The sequence below is a fragment of the Canis lupus genome, chromosome 20 (genome assembly GCF_003254725.2).
Source record: "Canis lupus dingo isolate Sandy chromosome 20, ASM325472v2, whole genome shotgun sequence".
Taxonomy (NCBI): Eukaryota; Metazoa; Chordata; class Mammalia; order Carnivora; family Canidae; genus Canis; species Canis lupus.
The window spans coordinates 37,698,812-37,714,206 of NC_064262.1; the positions used below are offsets into that span (position 1 = coordinate 37,698,812).

The 15,395-nt window shown below is 55.0% G+C and overlaps 1 protein-coding gene across 1 annotated transcript in view; it reads right to left on the reverse strand.

Annotated features, from left to right (window-relative positions):
* DNAH1 (dynein axonemal heavy chain 1) overlaps positions 1–15,257 on the reverse strand; it is an 81,897-nt gene extending 66,640 nt beyond the window's left edge. The window contains exons 1-6 of the mRNA XM_049097883.1: positions 10,163–15,257; positions 6,119–6,479; positions 5,075–5,147; positions 2,682–2,856; positions 2,112–2,268; positions 1,072–1,204 (exon numbers count right to left, since the gene is read on the reverse strand). Of these exons, the coding sequence (XP_048953840.1) occupies positions 1,072–1,204; positions 2,112–2,268; positions 2,682–2,856; positions 5,075–5,147; positions 6,119–6,479; positions 10,163–10,380 (1,117 nt within the window). The 5' untranslated portion in view covers positions 10,381–15,257. The remainder of the gene's footprint in view (positions 1–1,071; positions 1,205–2,111; positions 2,269–2,681; positions 2,857–5,074; positions 5,148–6,118; positions 6,480–10,162) is intronic.
* Positions 15,258–15,395: the final 138 nt, after the last annotated feature.

A 15,395-nucleotide genomic window follows, 5' to 3' on the forward strand; every position in this document is an offset into this window, starting at 1 on the left:
TTATTTTTGTAATTAAGTCCAAAGTAAAGGGAACATTCTGGGTTTCTTGTCTAGTTCAGAGGAATTGATTCCAGCATTAACATGTTTTTAAATCGAAACATAAACTTACAGCCTGCTCAGTGGACTTGTTGTAGGGCCCCCTGGAGGCCAAGCAGTCTTAAAATCAACCAGCATGACTCTCAGTCTTGGGCACAGTCCTCTAGGGACCCACTGCCCATCCCAAAGCAGTTTGTCCATGCCCATGGGGCAGGGAGTAGAGCAGCCCTCAGCCCTGCGCAGGGGAACAGCCACCTCCAACCTCCTAACCCAAATCTTCCTCAGATGCCTACACAAAGACCAGCCATGCAGACCAGAGTGGCAGCCAAGGAAGTTCACCCTGGCCCTGTTCCCTCCAGTAGCAAACACAGCCCCAGGACAGACATGGGGCCAGGAGAGGGGCAGACACGGACAAGGCTGAGCCACAGCTCATCTGTGCAGCAACAGTCCGGGTATGTGTGTGGGGGTGTGATAGTGGCCCTGAATGTGTGACAGTAGGCGTGTGCGTGTGTGTGGTGAAAATGGGCATGGGAGTGTAGGTGATGGCATGTGAGGACTAGGGGGAGGATGCCTTGTGAGTGTGTGATTGCAAGCAGATGTGTGAGCTTGAGGGTGTGTGCTGTCCACACAGCAGTGAGAGCTGAGAGACCACAGGTACAGCTGGAGCAAGGGTGATTTCTGGGTGGCAGGATGGAAGGGCTTGAATTATGCCCCTTATGCACATGGGAATGTTTCCAACAGGATTGTATCTTTTTAAAATCACCAATAAACCAAATACGTTTTTAAAAATTCTAAATACCATCCAGCTGTCCTTTCCCTGGCCCTTCCACAACGTCATCCCTGGTCCTTTTATTTCTTGCCTCTGTTTGACCTGCCCTTAGCCTAAACCTCAACTGGGAGGCCTCAAGAGGTGGGGGCCTCACCTCCCATGGCTACCAGCCCCCAGGGCAGCCCAGGAGTCCAGGCCTGGGCTGCTGCCAGGCAGGGATGGTGCAGACCAGGATCCTGCCCCCCACCCATGCCAGTCCTGTTCACCGTGCCCCAGGATGTCATCAGTGGGCAGAAGGGCTTTTCCAGGGACAGGTTTCCTGTCCTGAGACCCCGGCTCCAAGCCCATGTTGATCCACTCACTGGGAGTCCGGCAATCAAACTCCTCATTGTCGAACACCTGGAAGAAATGGGCTGAGGTCAGGAGGAAACAGCTCACCCCTACAGGGGCCCAATGAGCTGGGTGTACCAGACGATGAGGGTGCCTAAGTAGGGTCCTCTTCAGATGCAGGAACTACAGACTAGGGACCCGGGGGCTGGATGCCTCCTCTGCTGTTTACAGGGGTCTGTGGAGTCTGGTTCCTGTGAAACCCTGGATCCTCGTCCAACCAGTCCATCCTGATGCAGGCAGAGGGTTATCTGGGTACTCAAAGCAGGATGTGGGTGTTCTCTCCTACTGCCCAAGGGTCATCCAGCTCAGACCCAGGAGAAGAGGTAGCCCTTGGATTTTCCTGAGCACCTCACCTACACCCAGACATGAAGGAGATTCAGGGTTGTCAGGGAGGCCACCCTTAGTAGGGTGATGTGGATTCAGCTCTGCCTCCCTATAGGGACCATCAAGCAAGACATACTCAGGGTCATGGGGAGCCAAGTGAAAGCCAGAACAGACTATGCTCCCTCTTTCTCCTCCCTAGATTCAGTATCCCAAAGGGGCTACAATGATGTTCTTTCCACCTCAGTTCCCCCCCATCTCAGTGAGTCCAGAAGCAGTAGTCAGGAAGGTCTGTACACTATTCCACAGTCCAACTGTGCTGCTTCTGGTCCCTGGAGGTGGTGGGGGAGGAAGGTAGGCAGAGATCATGGACAAAACTTCCCCAGGCTCCCAAGAAGGAAGTAGAGTCAGCATCTCAGGGGTTCTGGGCCCCTTCTACCCCAGCCTAAGGTGCTCAAAACCCCTGGCAGGAGGTTCCAACTATGCTTGATAAATGAGTGCTTATGATTGCCATGGGATCCCCTTTCGGGTCCGAGCCCTCAGCCTGGCTTCTATTACCCTCCACCCATCAGCCCTCTATAGAAACTAGACTCACCTTCAGTGGGAGATAGGTGGGGAATATTGGGTCATTTCCCTGCTCAATGGTCTGGGGGTTTTGTGGGTCTGGGTGCCTGGGCATGAGCTTGTTGGAGTCAATGCCCTCCTGAGCCAGCAGCTGCTCAATGTCCAGACTCAGGTACAGCCGCTTCCTCCTGGCCAAGGGGAAAAGGGGATCTCATGACAGCTCAGGTCATGTGAGGCAGCTTCACAGACGCCAGCAAGGGCCCACAGGGTGGTGTGGCCTAGAGATACTTCCAGAACCCTCTACCCCTCTGGAGCTTATCAGGAAGTGGTGTGGCAGTGGGGCTGGCGGGCTGGGCCCCCGCTGCCCTCTGGCCTGCCTCGCAGTTCCACCACATTGATTTAAATGCCATCCTCCCCAATTCCACAGCAAGGAAAGCAATTTGTTCTATTAAGAAACCAAAGGGCTAGAAGATTTGCACAGAGACCCATTTTAGTAACCCCTGCCATGAGGTCAGTCATCTCACTGCTGTCCCTCACCCCTTGAGTTGGGTGGATACCACCTACCAGGGGACCAGCCCTCCTGCTGCCAGCTCAGCCGTACCTCTCGATCTCGATCTTGCGGGGGCACTGGCCCGGCAGCACCAGGAAAGGCACTTGTGCCTTGGGCTCATAGGCCTGCAGCGGGAAGTCAGTGTGAGTGAGCAGCTGGGTGGTGGACCCGATATGCTCCTGCTCCAGGCTTTCCTCAAAGTCCTCAGGGATCTCAAAAGTTTTGACTGTAGGCAGAAGCACAGACAGGAGTGGCTGGGGCTCAGGCCAGGACCTCGATACACCCCCAGACAGGGGTTCAGACCAGGGCCATGCACGTGTCGGGGAAAGGGAAGCTCAGAGCTTGCCTGAGGCCAGCAGTGGCAAGAAGAAGCCAGCTTTGGCACCAGGTACCCAAGAGGGTGCGAGCCTGGAGGGACAAGGGCCTCTGGAAGGTGTGTTTTGGTCCTGCTCTCCTTGCCCAGAGCCAGCGTGCTCAACCATTCTCTTCCATGCCACCCACAACCCCACCCCCCCCACACACACACTCTGCACCAGGGGACTTTGCTCAAGCCAGATGCTGAATCAAATGACCAGTGGGGATTATAACTGGACAGGAAGACGAAGTGGTAGCTCCCTGCACATCTAATGGGTCCTGCCCACGCCCACCCCAGAGGCCCTCCGAGGCATGTGAATGGTGAATCCTAGTCACCCTGTGGGAGCATTTCTAAACTCAAGGCATCCTGGATATTGTACGAGCAGGTGGTGCCATCACCCTGGCCCTGTGGGACACTCAAGACACAAAATGGTCACCCCTACTTAGACAACCAGGGCAGATAGAAGCTTCCATTCTGGGTCTGAGGGCAGGAGAGCTGGTGGAGAGAGAGCCATCAGCAGGGTGACTATTCCAGCCTGCCTGGAACTGAAGGATTCCAGGAATTGGGATGTTACATGTAAAGGAAGTCCCCAAAGTTGGGGAAACAGAGTGTGGGAAGATGCTTCAGAAGATGAGCCATCTCTTCCAGGAGCTGGGTAAGCTGGAGAAATCTCGGTGATGGCCCCCATCCAGTCTCCTGGGAGGCCTTAGTGACCCCCACTTTGGGCCTCACCACCCCTCTGGAGACAAGAGGTAGTCACACTGCAGGAGAGCCCACCTTGGGATTAGCCTCTGGGGCTCTACGGAAGACTCGGGAGGCTCAGCAGAAGTCTGCTCTCTGACCAGAGTTGTCAGGTGCTCAGGAAACCCCACAATACCAAAGAGGCAAGACTAAGAAGGCAGCTTTCAACCTCCCTTAATCATCTGCTTTGGAGCTGGGGGTCCATGACACTCTTCCACTCCCAGGACCATGGGCTTCTGGGCCCAGCCCTGCATCTTAGGGGCCACGGAGCAGCCAGGGTAAGGACAACAAAGCCTGGTCTCCAGCCCAAGCGGGCTTCTCAAGTCCTTCCCTTGACTTTCCAGCAGCAGAGTGGACTTCTGTTGCTGGATGCCACCACCTGTGGCATTTTGGGGCACTGCTTTTCCTCAGGTGGGCGGGGATGCAGAGTTGCTGAGCATCCCCACCCCACCTGCCCATGGATGGTGGGAGCACCCCCACAGCCCCTAGATTCACATTCTGTAAACATTTTTGGAGCCACTGATGTCTGTGAGGCTACAGAGCACAATAGCCTGGATCCTTAGCTCACTGTGCAAATACACGTACATGTGATATTTCCTGGGCCACTTTTGGAGCTTCCCAGACCCCATGAGACCTGTGGGCACTGAGAGGACTAATCTGAGCAGTGTCAGCAAGGAATCAGGCCTCTCCTGGAGCTGGAGAAGAGAAGCACAGCCGGGCCCTCTGGGCCTGATGGAAGGGAGTATTCTCTCTGCCAGCCAGGGGGGAGGGTCCCCAGCCAACTCTTTCCCATCACTCAGGGCCCCAACCAGCTTGCTGCCTCTCCCGGAGCCACCCTATTCTCCCCTCTGCCACTGGAGACTGCCCCACACCACACAGCCCTGTCCCAGACCTTACAAGACTCAGCGCAGAGCCTGAGATGGATGAGAGTCATTCTTCCCTCCTTCAGCAGAGATCTGGGCACCTTCCTGTGCTATGCCCTGCTCCAAGAGCTGGAGTCCCAGCAGGGACAATTCAGACACAGCCCTGGCCTCCTCCAAGCTCATGTTTCAGGGGAGGAAGAAGCAGAAGTCACACCTGTGAACACCTTAGCATCTCCAGCCAGGCAGAGAACGGATGCCCTGGTCCTCAGCAGCCCAGCTCAGCCCACCATGGTGCCCTCATCACAACTCTGCTAAGAACAGAAAGAAGCTGTGTTTCACTGAGCACTGAGCACCTTATGCCTTGTTACCCCCATTTTACAGCTGAGGAAACTGAGATCCAAGCCAGGAAGAAACCATCTCTCTAATCCCAGAGACCCTGCCTCCAAATGCCCCCACCCATCCCCCTTGCCCTTCTAGGCACTCACCTTTTGGAGTAAACTTGTCAAGGTCGGCCTGCCGAAGGAGGTCTTGGTTCATGTGGGGACCACGGCATACTTCCTAAAACCAGATCCCAGAGCTCTGAGGGGATGTAAACACCCTGGGGACAGGCAGGACCTGGGAGGGACCATCTCCCCCAAGCCTACCGGGAACACACTGGGGGCACAGGAATGGGGCAGAAGCAGTGAGTTTCCACAATTCCTCATTCAGAGGCCACAGTGGACCACAAACCACAGCCTCCTGGGACACCTCTGACTCCACCCCCTTCTGGTCCTGCATAGCTTCCCTCCTTACTCTAGAACACTCCTGCTATGTCCAGGGTCCCACAAGATGGAGGGACTACAAGGCCTGCAGGTGTCTCTGTGCATGTTTCCCCCACCAAGGGCAACTCTGGCACCTCTAAATTAGTGAGGATCAGTGGGTCCTTGCACTATCTCTCTTGATCCATCCCAGCTAAAACTTTCCTAAGGCTGTCCAGGACTACGGGGCTCTTTAAACTCTCCCCTAGTCATCCCCTCTCCATTGTCCCCCTACCCCAAGCCCTCATCTGTCCCCTTACATTCTTTCTTCCTCTTCTACACAGGCCATGGCCTCTCTCAGGGTCCCCAAGCTCCCTGCCTGAAACATGCCCCCTGCCAGCCACTCAATACACACATAGTATGACACCTTGTCCAAGGAAACCCTCCCCAACCAGAGCTGGGGGAGGACTCCCCATCAAAGCTATTGCCCCATGACAGTAGGGACATAGATGTCTTATCCTCACTGTCACCAGTGCTCAGTCCAGGGCCTGTCAAATAGGAGATACTTGGTAATGAATTGTTGAATGAACAAATAGATGGAGGGATAGATGGATGGATGACCAGAAGGATGGATGGGTGGATGGACAAATTACAGGACAGACAGATGGCTAGATGGATGAGTGAACAAGTGGGTTGATAGAGAGATAGATGGGAGGGAGGGAGGGAGGGAGGGAAGGAAACCAGAACCCACAGGAGGACTTGAACTTGGTAGGGGACAGCTGCCACACTCACCCCAATCTGATCCAAGCTTCCAGGGCTGAGGATGTCAGAGTAGAACCCACGCTGCTTCATGAGGGGATACTGCTTATCAGTGGCTGTCAGGGGCAACTTCCGGGGCTGCCCCAAGTCTGAGAGTGTGGGTGGGGATAAGGGTAAAGGCAGGGGATTGGGGTCAGCACTTGGAAGAGGCTTCTCTGACCCAAAATCTGGTCCCAGAAGAATCCTCTCCAGGTTATGCTCCAGGTCTGCATGGGTCCTCTTCAGACTACACTCTTGGCCCCCAGGAATACCACTGCACTCTGGGCTCTGAGGGGTCCTTCCTGGGCTGTGGCCTTCTCTGTTAGGCTGCTCCATGCTGCTTCTTAAGGTGCTCCTAGGAGAAGATACTGGCATCACTGGAATCTGGCAAGCTTCTGCTCAGCCCCCAGGGGCACCAGGATACAGGGATGCCTTGTCTGCATCCTGTAACAAGCCACAGCTTGTTACCCTCCCCACAGGGTTTGGGGAGGAAGAGAGTGGTCTCCTAATCTGGACAGATACATGGTGCCAGGCAGGTTCCAATTGGAGACAGCAGAGCCTTCCCTGGACATTGCATGTGAGAAATGAGCCCCTAGAGCCAGGGGCTGAGTGGGGGGAGTCAGGCAAGCTCTTCAGATGCCCCCACTCCAGTGCATCCTTCTGCATTTGCTCACTCCCTCTCCTCCATGTTAGAGAGCACCGCCTGGTTTCGCACAAAGGATACAAGGAGGGTGGCCCGGATCTCACTCAATGAAGGTCCCTGTTTGGTTTTCCCCAAAAGGACTTTCAGCAGGAGGCAGCCCTGGTGCCCCCAGCCCATCTGAACTGCCCTGTCCCTCCCCAGTGTGGGGCACTGGGCCATGCCCTGTCTCCCCCATCTATGTCTGCCCCACACCATAACCCAGGAGCCAGAGGATTAAAGGGCCTCCCCAGCTGGATACTGACCCTCCAATGACCCATAGATCCCGCTACCAGCTACAGAATGATATTCACTTGCTCTGGCTCTCAGGGTCAGCTCAGCTCATGCAGTGTATACCCTCCTGTCTCCCCATGAGGTTGCATGCACATCCCCCATTCCAGGGACAAGGGCTTACAGAATTTTTATTGTGGGATGAGCAAGCCCTTGCCAAGCCACTGTTGCTTTTGACTACCTCAAAACGTATCACTGGGGGGGAAATGCTTGGTCAGGGGAATGTTATAAGAAATTGGATGAGGGTACAGTGATGAAGAGGTTTCCGTGTAATGCAGTACAAAGTAAAAAAGGAGCGACGCCTAGGTGGCTCAGCCTTTGGCTCAGGTAGTGATCCCAGGGTCCTGAGATTGAGTCCCACATCAGGCTCCCCGCAGGGAGCCTGCTTCTCCTTCTGCCTATGTCTCTGCCTCTCTGTCTCTCATGAATAAATAAAAAAAATCTTAAAAAAGAATAAAATCAAAAAGGAGAGAATCTATAATTAGCTCAATTAAAAAAGTCGATTAAAAAGAGAGGGTATCTGGGTTGCCTGGATGGCACAGTCTGTTAAGTGACTGCCTTCAGTTCAGGTCATGATCCCAGGGTCCTGGGATTGAGCCCCACATGGAGCCTTGCACGCTCAATGGGTAGCCCGCTTCTTCCTCTGCCCCTTGCCCTGCTCGTGTTCATACTCTCTCAAATAAACAATTTAAAAGAGAGAGAGAGAGAGAGAGAGAGGGTATCTTAACAAAAGGATACCCTGACCCAAGCAAGGCCCTCTCCCTTGGCCCCATCCCATTTCCCACCCCCTGCACACTGGGACAAAGCAGCCAGGAACTTGCGGTACAGGCTGCTCTGTTGGCGGGGATTTCCTGCTCTGTCATCTCCACTTTAGCCACCAGGTGTGCCTGGCTGGTATAGGCTTCCTGTTGGATCACTGCAGGGGAATCCTGCCTGGATTTATCTGAAAGGCAGAGTGGGCAGCCAGGACTGTCTGGATCAAAGCTACCCCAGCAGTGTTGAAGTGGCCTGCAGCTGCTAAGTCCATTTCTAAGAAGGGGGTGGGGAGTTGGCAAGGCCACTTCAGGGCCCATGACAGGCAGATGGGGCTCTGGCAGGAAGCCCCAAACTCTGAGCCCAAAGGCTGACCAGCTTCTAGCCAATCAGGCGTGGCCTACCAGTACTCAGCTCCCTGAACCCACTCTCTGGTGGTCAGCCACCTCCCGGGAGGGGTGCTGAAAACAATGTTGAGTCTGGCCTACCCTCAGTCACCAGGTTTCCCAGAGCACCCTAGGGGACAGAGGACCCGCTGGGGCTCAGCTCCATCTTGGCTGCAAACCTATAGATGTCTGTTAATCTTTGAACAAAATCACCAAACAGAGCAGTTCTTGGAGAGGACGGGGTCCCCACTCCACGGAAGGGCACCCTGCTCCCTGGTTTCCCCAGCTCTCAAATGTACTTAAACCTATTTGGCTGCTGAACTGGTGTGTTGTCAGGCTCAGCCAAGATAACAGATGCGGAAATGTCCAGGAAAGCACAATGTTTCTGGTGGTAAAAAGACACTGTGATGGGGAGGGGGCGATTCTTGTTCCTATGAGCCCTTTCCCTCTGAGCAGATTGGCAGTAGGGGACCCATCCAGGCACATCCCAAGAAGGAAGGCATGAGAGTAAGTTGCCAACGGAGAATCCTGTCTCCCCAACCATCTCTCAGCCCTTTACAAAGATCCACAGTGCCCTTCCTGTCCTACTCCAGCTCTGAGCTGGTGTGCACAAGACCTGTGACAGACAGACAGACAGACAGACATGCCTCTATCTCCTGTCAGCCCCATGCGTGATGGATGCCTCTGTGTGGGAACGAGCATGGCTGGCAAGAGCATGAGGGTGTGGTTGCCAGCAAGCCTCTGCTGGCCACTCTGGGCACTCTCCCATCTTGCATGAGGACACTGTGCACCAGGGAGCTCTGAGGTTCTGCAAAGTGAGTCCTTATGGGAGGAAGGCCTAAGCAGGAGGGCTTCAGAGCCATCCACCCAATTCAACGAAGACCCTGCATCTGTTTCACACACCAGGTTCTGGGTAAGGTATTATCTAATAAGGATCTATAACTTAAAGGATTCTTGAAGTCTCTTCCCTTGATAGGGTTGCCTGGCAAAGAATACTGTGGGTAGTAATAACCCATACAGGCTTGGGGTCCTGCCTTTTTGGTGTCCTCGCCCAATGTGAGTCCCTCTGTGTTCCTACAGCTGTCTGAGGCTCCTCCCTTCAGTGGAAATCTCCCTGTATTCTGTGTACACATCTGTCTGCCCTGCCAGGTGACCACGAGAGCTGCAAATGCAGTATTGTTGAATAACACTGATCTCCGGAACCTCAGCACCTAGGCTGGGCTTGGCACACAGTAGGTGCCTAGAAAGTGCTTGTTAAATGATTTTATGAATGAATGGAGTTAAGCAAGAAAGGAAGTTGATGTCTGACAAACTCTGTGATATAGGTATGGTGGATTTACAGATGGGGACACAGAGGACTAAGGAGACTGGGTGCAGCTGGCGGCAGGAGAGGGACTGCGTGGCTGATGAGGAGGTGGGCTCCTTCTCCGCAGAGGCCTTCCACAGTGTGTGCGCCGCTACATTCTCAGCATGCGAGGGGAGGGGCAAAAAAAAACCCATCCTCCAACCTAGTAAGTACAGGCTTATCTGCAAGGTTTAAAAGTGCGCCCCAGGGCGCCTGGGTGGCCGGTGGTTGAGCGTCTGCCTTGGGCTCAGGGCGTGATCCCCTGGTCAGGGATGGAGACCCGCATCGAGGGCCCCGCTTCTCCCTCTGCCTAGGTCTCTGCCTCTTTCTCTACGTCTTTCATGAATAAACAAATAAAGTCCTTAAATAAATAAATAAAATATTTTAAAAAACTAAGTAAAAATAAAAGTGCGCCCCACTCCTGAGGGCCAAGGCTGGGGAAACCGGGTGCGCCGACGCCCGCAGGCAGGACTGTGGACCCTGGGCGGGGAGGACGTCCACCCTCCCGGCCACTCGCCCTCTGCGCCTAGTGAGGTGCCCCCTGCCCCTTCTCGCTCGGCCCTCCCTGGGCGCCGCTCACTTACCTACCGGCTCCAACGTGCGGAGTAGGATCTGGAGCCCCGTCTCTAAGGAGGGACGCTGGGCCTGTTGCTAAGGGGCGGGACCATCCGTGCGGAGGGCGGGACTTCCGTCTGCGGAGTCCCACCCCCCACTCCGCTCCCGCGCTCCCTGCTCGGCTTCCCTCACCCCGGCCCCTGCGGGGACCACTCGCGCCCTCTAGGCTGTCAAACCCAGGCTCCATTACCCATCACCCCTCCCGGACTCTTCTAGAGTAAGAGACAAAACAGCCGAACGCAGTGCGAGGACTTTGATGGAATCTTGGTAAAAATAAATAAATAAAATTAAAATTACAGTTATGTAAATAATTTGGGGGTAATGATGGAGGAAATTCTTATCTAAGCCACAGCTGCGGGCCAGATGGTCAGGTCGCTGCAGAGAGGGTTGCTTCTGTTCTCTGGAGGCTCAGCGCACACGCACACGTGCACACACGTGCACACGCGCACACACATGCACACACGCACACACACCCCGGGCTACAACTCCTCAACCTCCTCGGGGTGGGTGGTGGGTGCTCCTGTACCCCATCCCTGGCCTCAGGCGCCCATCTGCTCCAAGGACCTGGCGTGGGTTCAGGCTTTGATCCTCCTGTCTATCCTGGATATTGAATTTTTGTTAATTCTCTTAGATATGAAAAATGGTATTGTGGTTATATAGGAGACTGTCCTTGTCTCAGCCGACGTGAGCTGAAGGATTTCAGGACAAATGTCAGGATGTCCGCTGCTGTGACTTCCTTTCAAATGGTTCAGCTAAATTTATATAGATAAGTATAGAGAGAAGATGAAGCAAAAGTGGTCCAATACTAACAATCAAGAAATGTGAAAGTTTACAGGTATTCACTATACCGGTCTTTACATTTTTTTCCTGGAAGCATTAGGAGACGGATTACAAGCCAAAAGAAAATTTAAAAACCATCCCACCTTAACCTGAAAACCCTTTCCCACAGAGCTTTCTCAGAGTTAGCCTCACTCTGTAGATGGGAATCAGATCTGAACTGGATTCTACCTTAAAATGTCTGTGGCTGAAGGGGGGAGCCAGAGCGGCCAGGCCACGAGGAGCCCGGAGGCAGAGTGTAAGCCATGGCTGCAGACAGTGACGTGGCCTTTGCACAGGCTTCGCTCCCTCTGTCCAGATCACCCCTCTCCACCAACCCCTACACCTGGCCAACTCCTGTTCATCCTTCACGACCCAATGCTGGTGCAACTTCCCCTGAGCCCAGACTGTGGTATTATTTGCTTTTCTTGTTGGCATTCACACAGTAGGTGCTCAGTGACCATTACAGAAGGAAGGAAGGAGAATGGGGTGGGGGTGTTGGAAGCAAAGGTAGCATAGCTCTTAGAGGAGACAAAGACTTCCAAAGCCCTATTTAGGGCCAGCCTGGATTCTTTGTGGGTCTGGGATAGGCTGTGTACCCTATTTGGCCTATAGAGAGGCACCTGCTTCTCAGCTTTTTCCTGGCACTCCCCACACTGGGTACAGCTGTCCAAAAACTGCGGTACCCATTCGGGTTGCCAGGGCAACATCAGCCCATGGTGGGACGTCAGGGATGACAGGGGCAGAGTGCTAATCCTGGAAAGTTGCCAAGCAACGCAGTGGGTTGATGACATCACAGGGGCCATGGCTGCCAGACAGACGGATAGGCCACCGCAGGAAGGGTCCACACTTAGAAGTTCCAGCCCACAGATCCACTCACCCCCACCATGAGACAGTCACTGCTGTGTCCCTGGGGGGTGGGGGCCAGGGGTTGCTGCCACTTCCACTTCACCCCTCTACAGGTGTGGGCAGTGGGGCATGACTGTTTCCCTTTCTCCTGGCAGGACACTGGAGTCAGTCCCTGCTCTCTTGGGTCTCAGATGTCTACCCTCTAATGCCTCCATCTCCTCCAATGGTTGGACATGGGCTCAGGCTTTGCTCTTCCTGCCCTGCCCTGGAAGCCACCACACCTACCTGTTCCCTGCGGGAGGAACAAGGGCTGAGCCATGACCCCACCCTGGGCTCCTGGCCCTTCTAAGATGGGAGGGCAGTCTTTTACCCTGTATGGGCAGGAAGGGAAGCCAGACTGCTCTTGTTGAAATAGGGAAGACTGGATTCCTGCAAGAACTTGTGAGTGGGGGCTCTCTACTCCATCTCTGGTTGGCTGCAAGCTTAGGGCTTGAGCAGACAGGTCGATTAGGGCACCTAGGCCCATGCCTTTCAGGCAAGAAGTCTGAGGGCATGGCAGGCCTGGGCTGCCCCCCTCCCTGTGCCTTATCGCTGCCAGTGCTGAGGCTGGGAGCAATGCTTCACTGGCTGCAGAGATGAAAGCCCCATGTGAATAAAAGGCAGAATGAGCCCTTCACGTGGCTGGCCAGCCGGAACAGAGGGCGACAGGCATCCAGACAGGGTGGCTGGAGCTATCTGCTCCCCACCTGCCCCCAGGCAGCCTCTTGGACCTCCCAGGATGTCCCTCTGGTTTTCTAGGCCAGGAGCCCCGAGCAGCTGCTGAGAGAAACTGAGTCACAGTCATGGGGGGCTGTCAGAGGACTAGTTGAGGTCTGAGGTTCACCCTCTCCCTAGGCCTCCTCTGATCCTCCCCCTCTCTGCCATTGGCCAGCTGGCCTCAGCAGCTCTGACCAGCACTTTCTTTGATGAATAAAAATGGAGACAAATTAATTCTCCTTTGATCCATGAGGTCAGCTTGACAGACAAGACCTTAAAAGCCCAGAGCTCAGAGAGGAAGAGGAGTTCCTGGGAGACTGGAAGATTGAGGACCCCATGAATGCTCAGTCCTCATCCTGGCCCAGACCAAAACCATTCCCACCTGAACTCATGTGCAACTTCCCAGCTGGAATTTGTTCCCTCTTTCAAGTTTTTCTACAACCTCCCATCCCATCTCAGGCTACACCTCCTCAGGAAGCCCTCCCTGATTGCCTCAGCCCACAGAACACACTTACACTCTCTTCAGGGGCCCCAGAGGATCATGGCTAGTGCCACTTGGTAGGGAACCAGACATTGGTCACTGCTGTGTCACCCCGCTGGAGGATGGGCTTGAACAACAGCGATGGTGGGGGCTGTGGTACTGCTTTGCCCAGCAGCCCTGCTGGTCCATGAGTCCTAAAAGAACCCGGAGGGGATGACTAGGAAACAGAGCAACCCACATCAGAGCCACTCCCCTGGAGATGGCCACTGATAGCAGCCCAGCTGCACACAATCCCCCTTCACTCTTTTCCCCAGCCTACCTCCCTCTGACCTGCAATTCCAGACCCTGCTCCAAAACAGGGCCCAGGATGCTGGGGCTCTGCTCTCTAGGAGCAGGGGCCAGGAGGAGGTCCAAGTGATAGGCCCCCAGATAGTAATATCTTCCACAGGACGTTTCCATGGGGCCCGGAGGACTGATACAGGGAGCCGTTTGTCATCATTAGGCTCTGAGTGCCTCTCATTTCCCCTTGGCCCCAAGGAACTCAGTGAGCACCAGCTGACTGATCTCTTGGCCAATTGGGACTGGCCTCATCATCTCGGCTCCATGACCCATTGAAGGCCCCCACCCCTCTCCTCCAGGGAACCTGAGTTTATGGAGTCTGGGAACCAGACTGCCATTCTGACCCACCCCTAGAAAGTTCTGTGAACAGGGTGGGAGGCCTGGGTTCTGCTGCCAACTCACTGGCAAGTCTCCTCCCTTGCTAGGTCTTAGTTCCTCCATCTGTACAATGGAATACACAAAACTTGCCAAGGCCCGCACCCAGGCCACCCATGCAGAATGGTCTTAGGGACACTGGGACTGTTGCTGTGCCCCAAATGCCTCCATTCCTGGCAAAGGCTTTGCCCCTGCCACACCTCTGGGACGGAGTGTGTAAGAAATTCCAGACAGGTCAGTGAGGATGGCTTGTTCAAGGGAGGGAATTCCTCATTACCAGAGAAGTGGGGGGAGCCATTGGTGGGGGCATTCAGACCGCTAGGGCAGCAGCTGAAGCTGGCAGCCTCCTTGGCAGTCTGCTCCCACACCCCAGGTGGGCAAGCTGAGGGGACAAGAAGGGGAGGGCCTTGCCCAAGTATGAAGGAACCTGGGGCTGTCCCCTAGGGCATAGGGAGCCACTAGAATGTGGGCCACAAGACAAAAACCAGTTGCCATGGGGATCGATCCCCAAATCCTTTCTGGGAGTGGTAGGGGCATTGGCAGGCATCCCACTCCTCCTGCTCCATTGTCCTTCCATTCCACCATCTGTTGGTAGGATACTAGAGAGCCAGATGCCACAGTTCCCAGGATCTCAGTTTCCCCACCTGATCTGGACTGCTGAATCACCAGAGACCCCTCAGGCCATCCTCTGGGAACATGCACCCTTCCTAGGCGGAGGGAGGGGTGTTCCTGTGTTCCCTAGTACTCCTGATAGGCCACTCAAGAACCTGTCACTGATGGGTCCCCTGCCCAGATCCCCTCTACCCCCGAGAGTCCCCTGGAAAATGTCATCTCCCCCTGCAAGCTATGCAGGAGGGCATTCAGGTCTCCAAGTGTTCTAGAAAAGGTGGCCCTGGGAGCATGACCCAAGACAATCTCTTCCCTCCACTCTTCCCAACTTCGCTGTCTACCCTGACCCAGCTCTGGTGACATCTTGGCCTCAGATCTCCTTCCAAGCAGAGGGAAACTTACTCTTGGAGGCTCTGAGGGGAGAAGTGGCTGTTCCCATTCTACAGATGAGGTGACTGAGGCCCTGCAGGAGGCCTTGCCATGGGGACACACACCACTAGTTGGGCAAAGCTGGCTTGGCAGCTGGACCCACCATCCTCACCCAGGGCTCTCCCTGTGACCCCTCCTGGTTCCACAGCCCCTCTTGGCTGGCTCTCAGAGCAGGCAGCTGGGCCTGGGGATGGGCAGGGAGTACCTTAGGAAGAATGCCTGGGCTGAGGAGCAGATGTCGGGGAGGGCAGCAGGTGCAGGATAATGGGGCCACCAGGGGAGGCCCAGGGAGCAGGTGCTGCCATAGAGGGGGTGAGGTTGCCATTGTGTGCCCGGTTCCGGTGGGCCTAGAGCAGGAGGGGGAATCCCTGTGAGCCCCTGGGCCACCCTGGCTTATGCTCAAAGGTCATCCAGATGCCTGAGCTCAGGCACACAGCCAAGCCCCTCCCCTGGGTCCCAGCAACCCTCCAGGTTGCCATGACAACCGGCACTTTCATCCCTGTCCCTTTGTCTGGTCACGGTCCAGCTTTTGTGACCAGCCATAATTA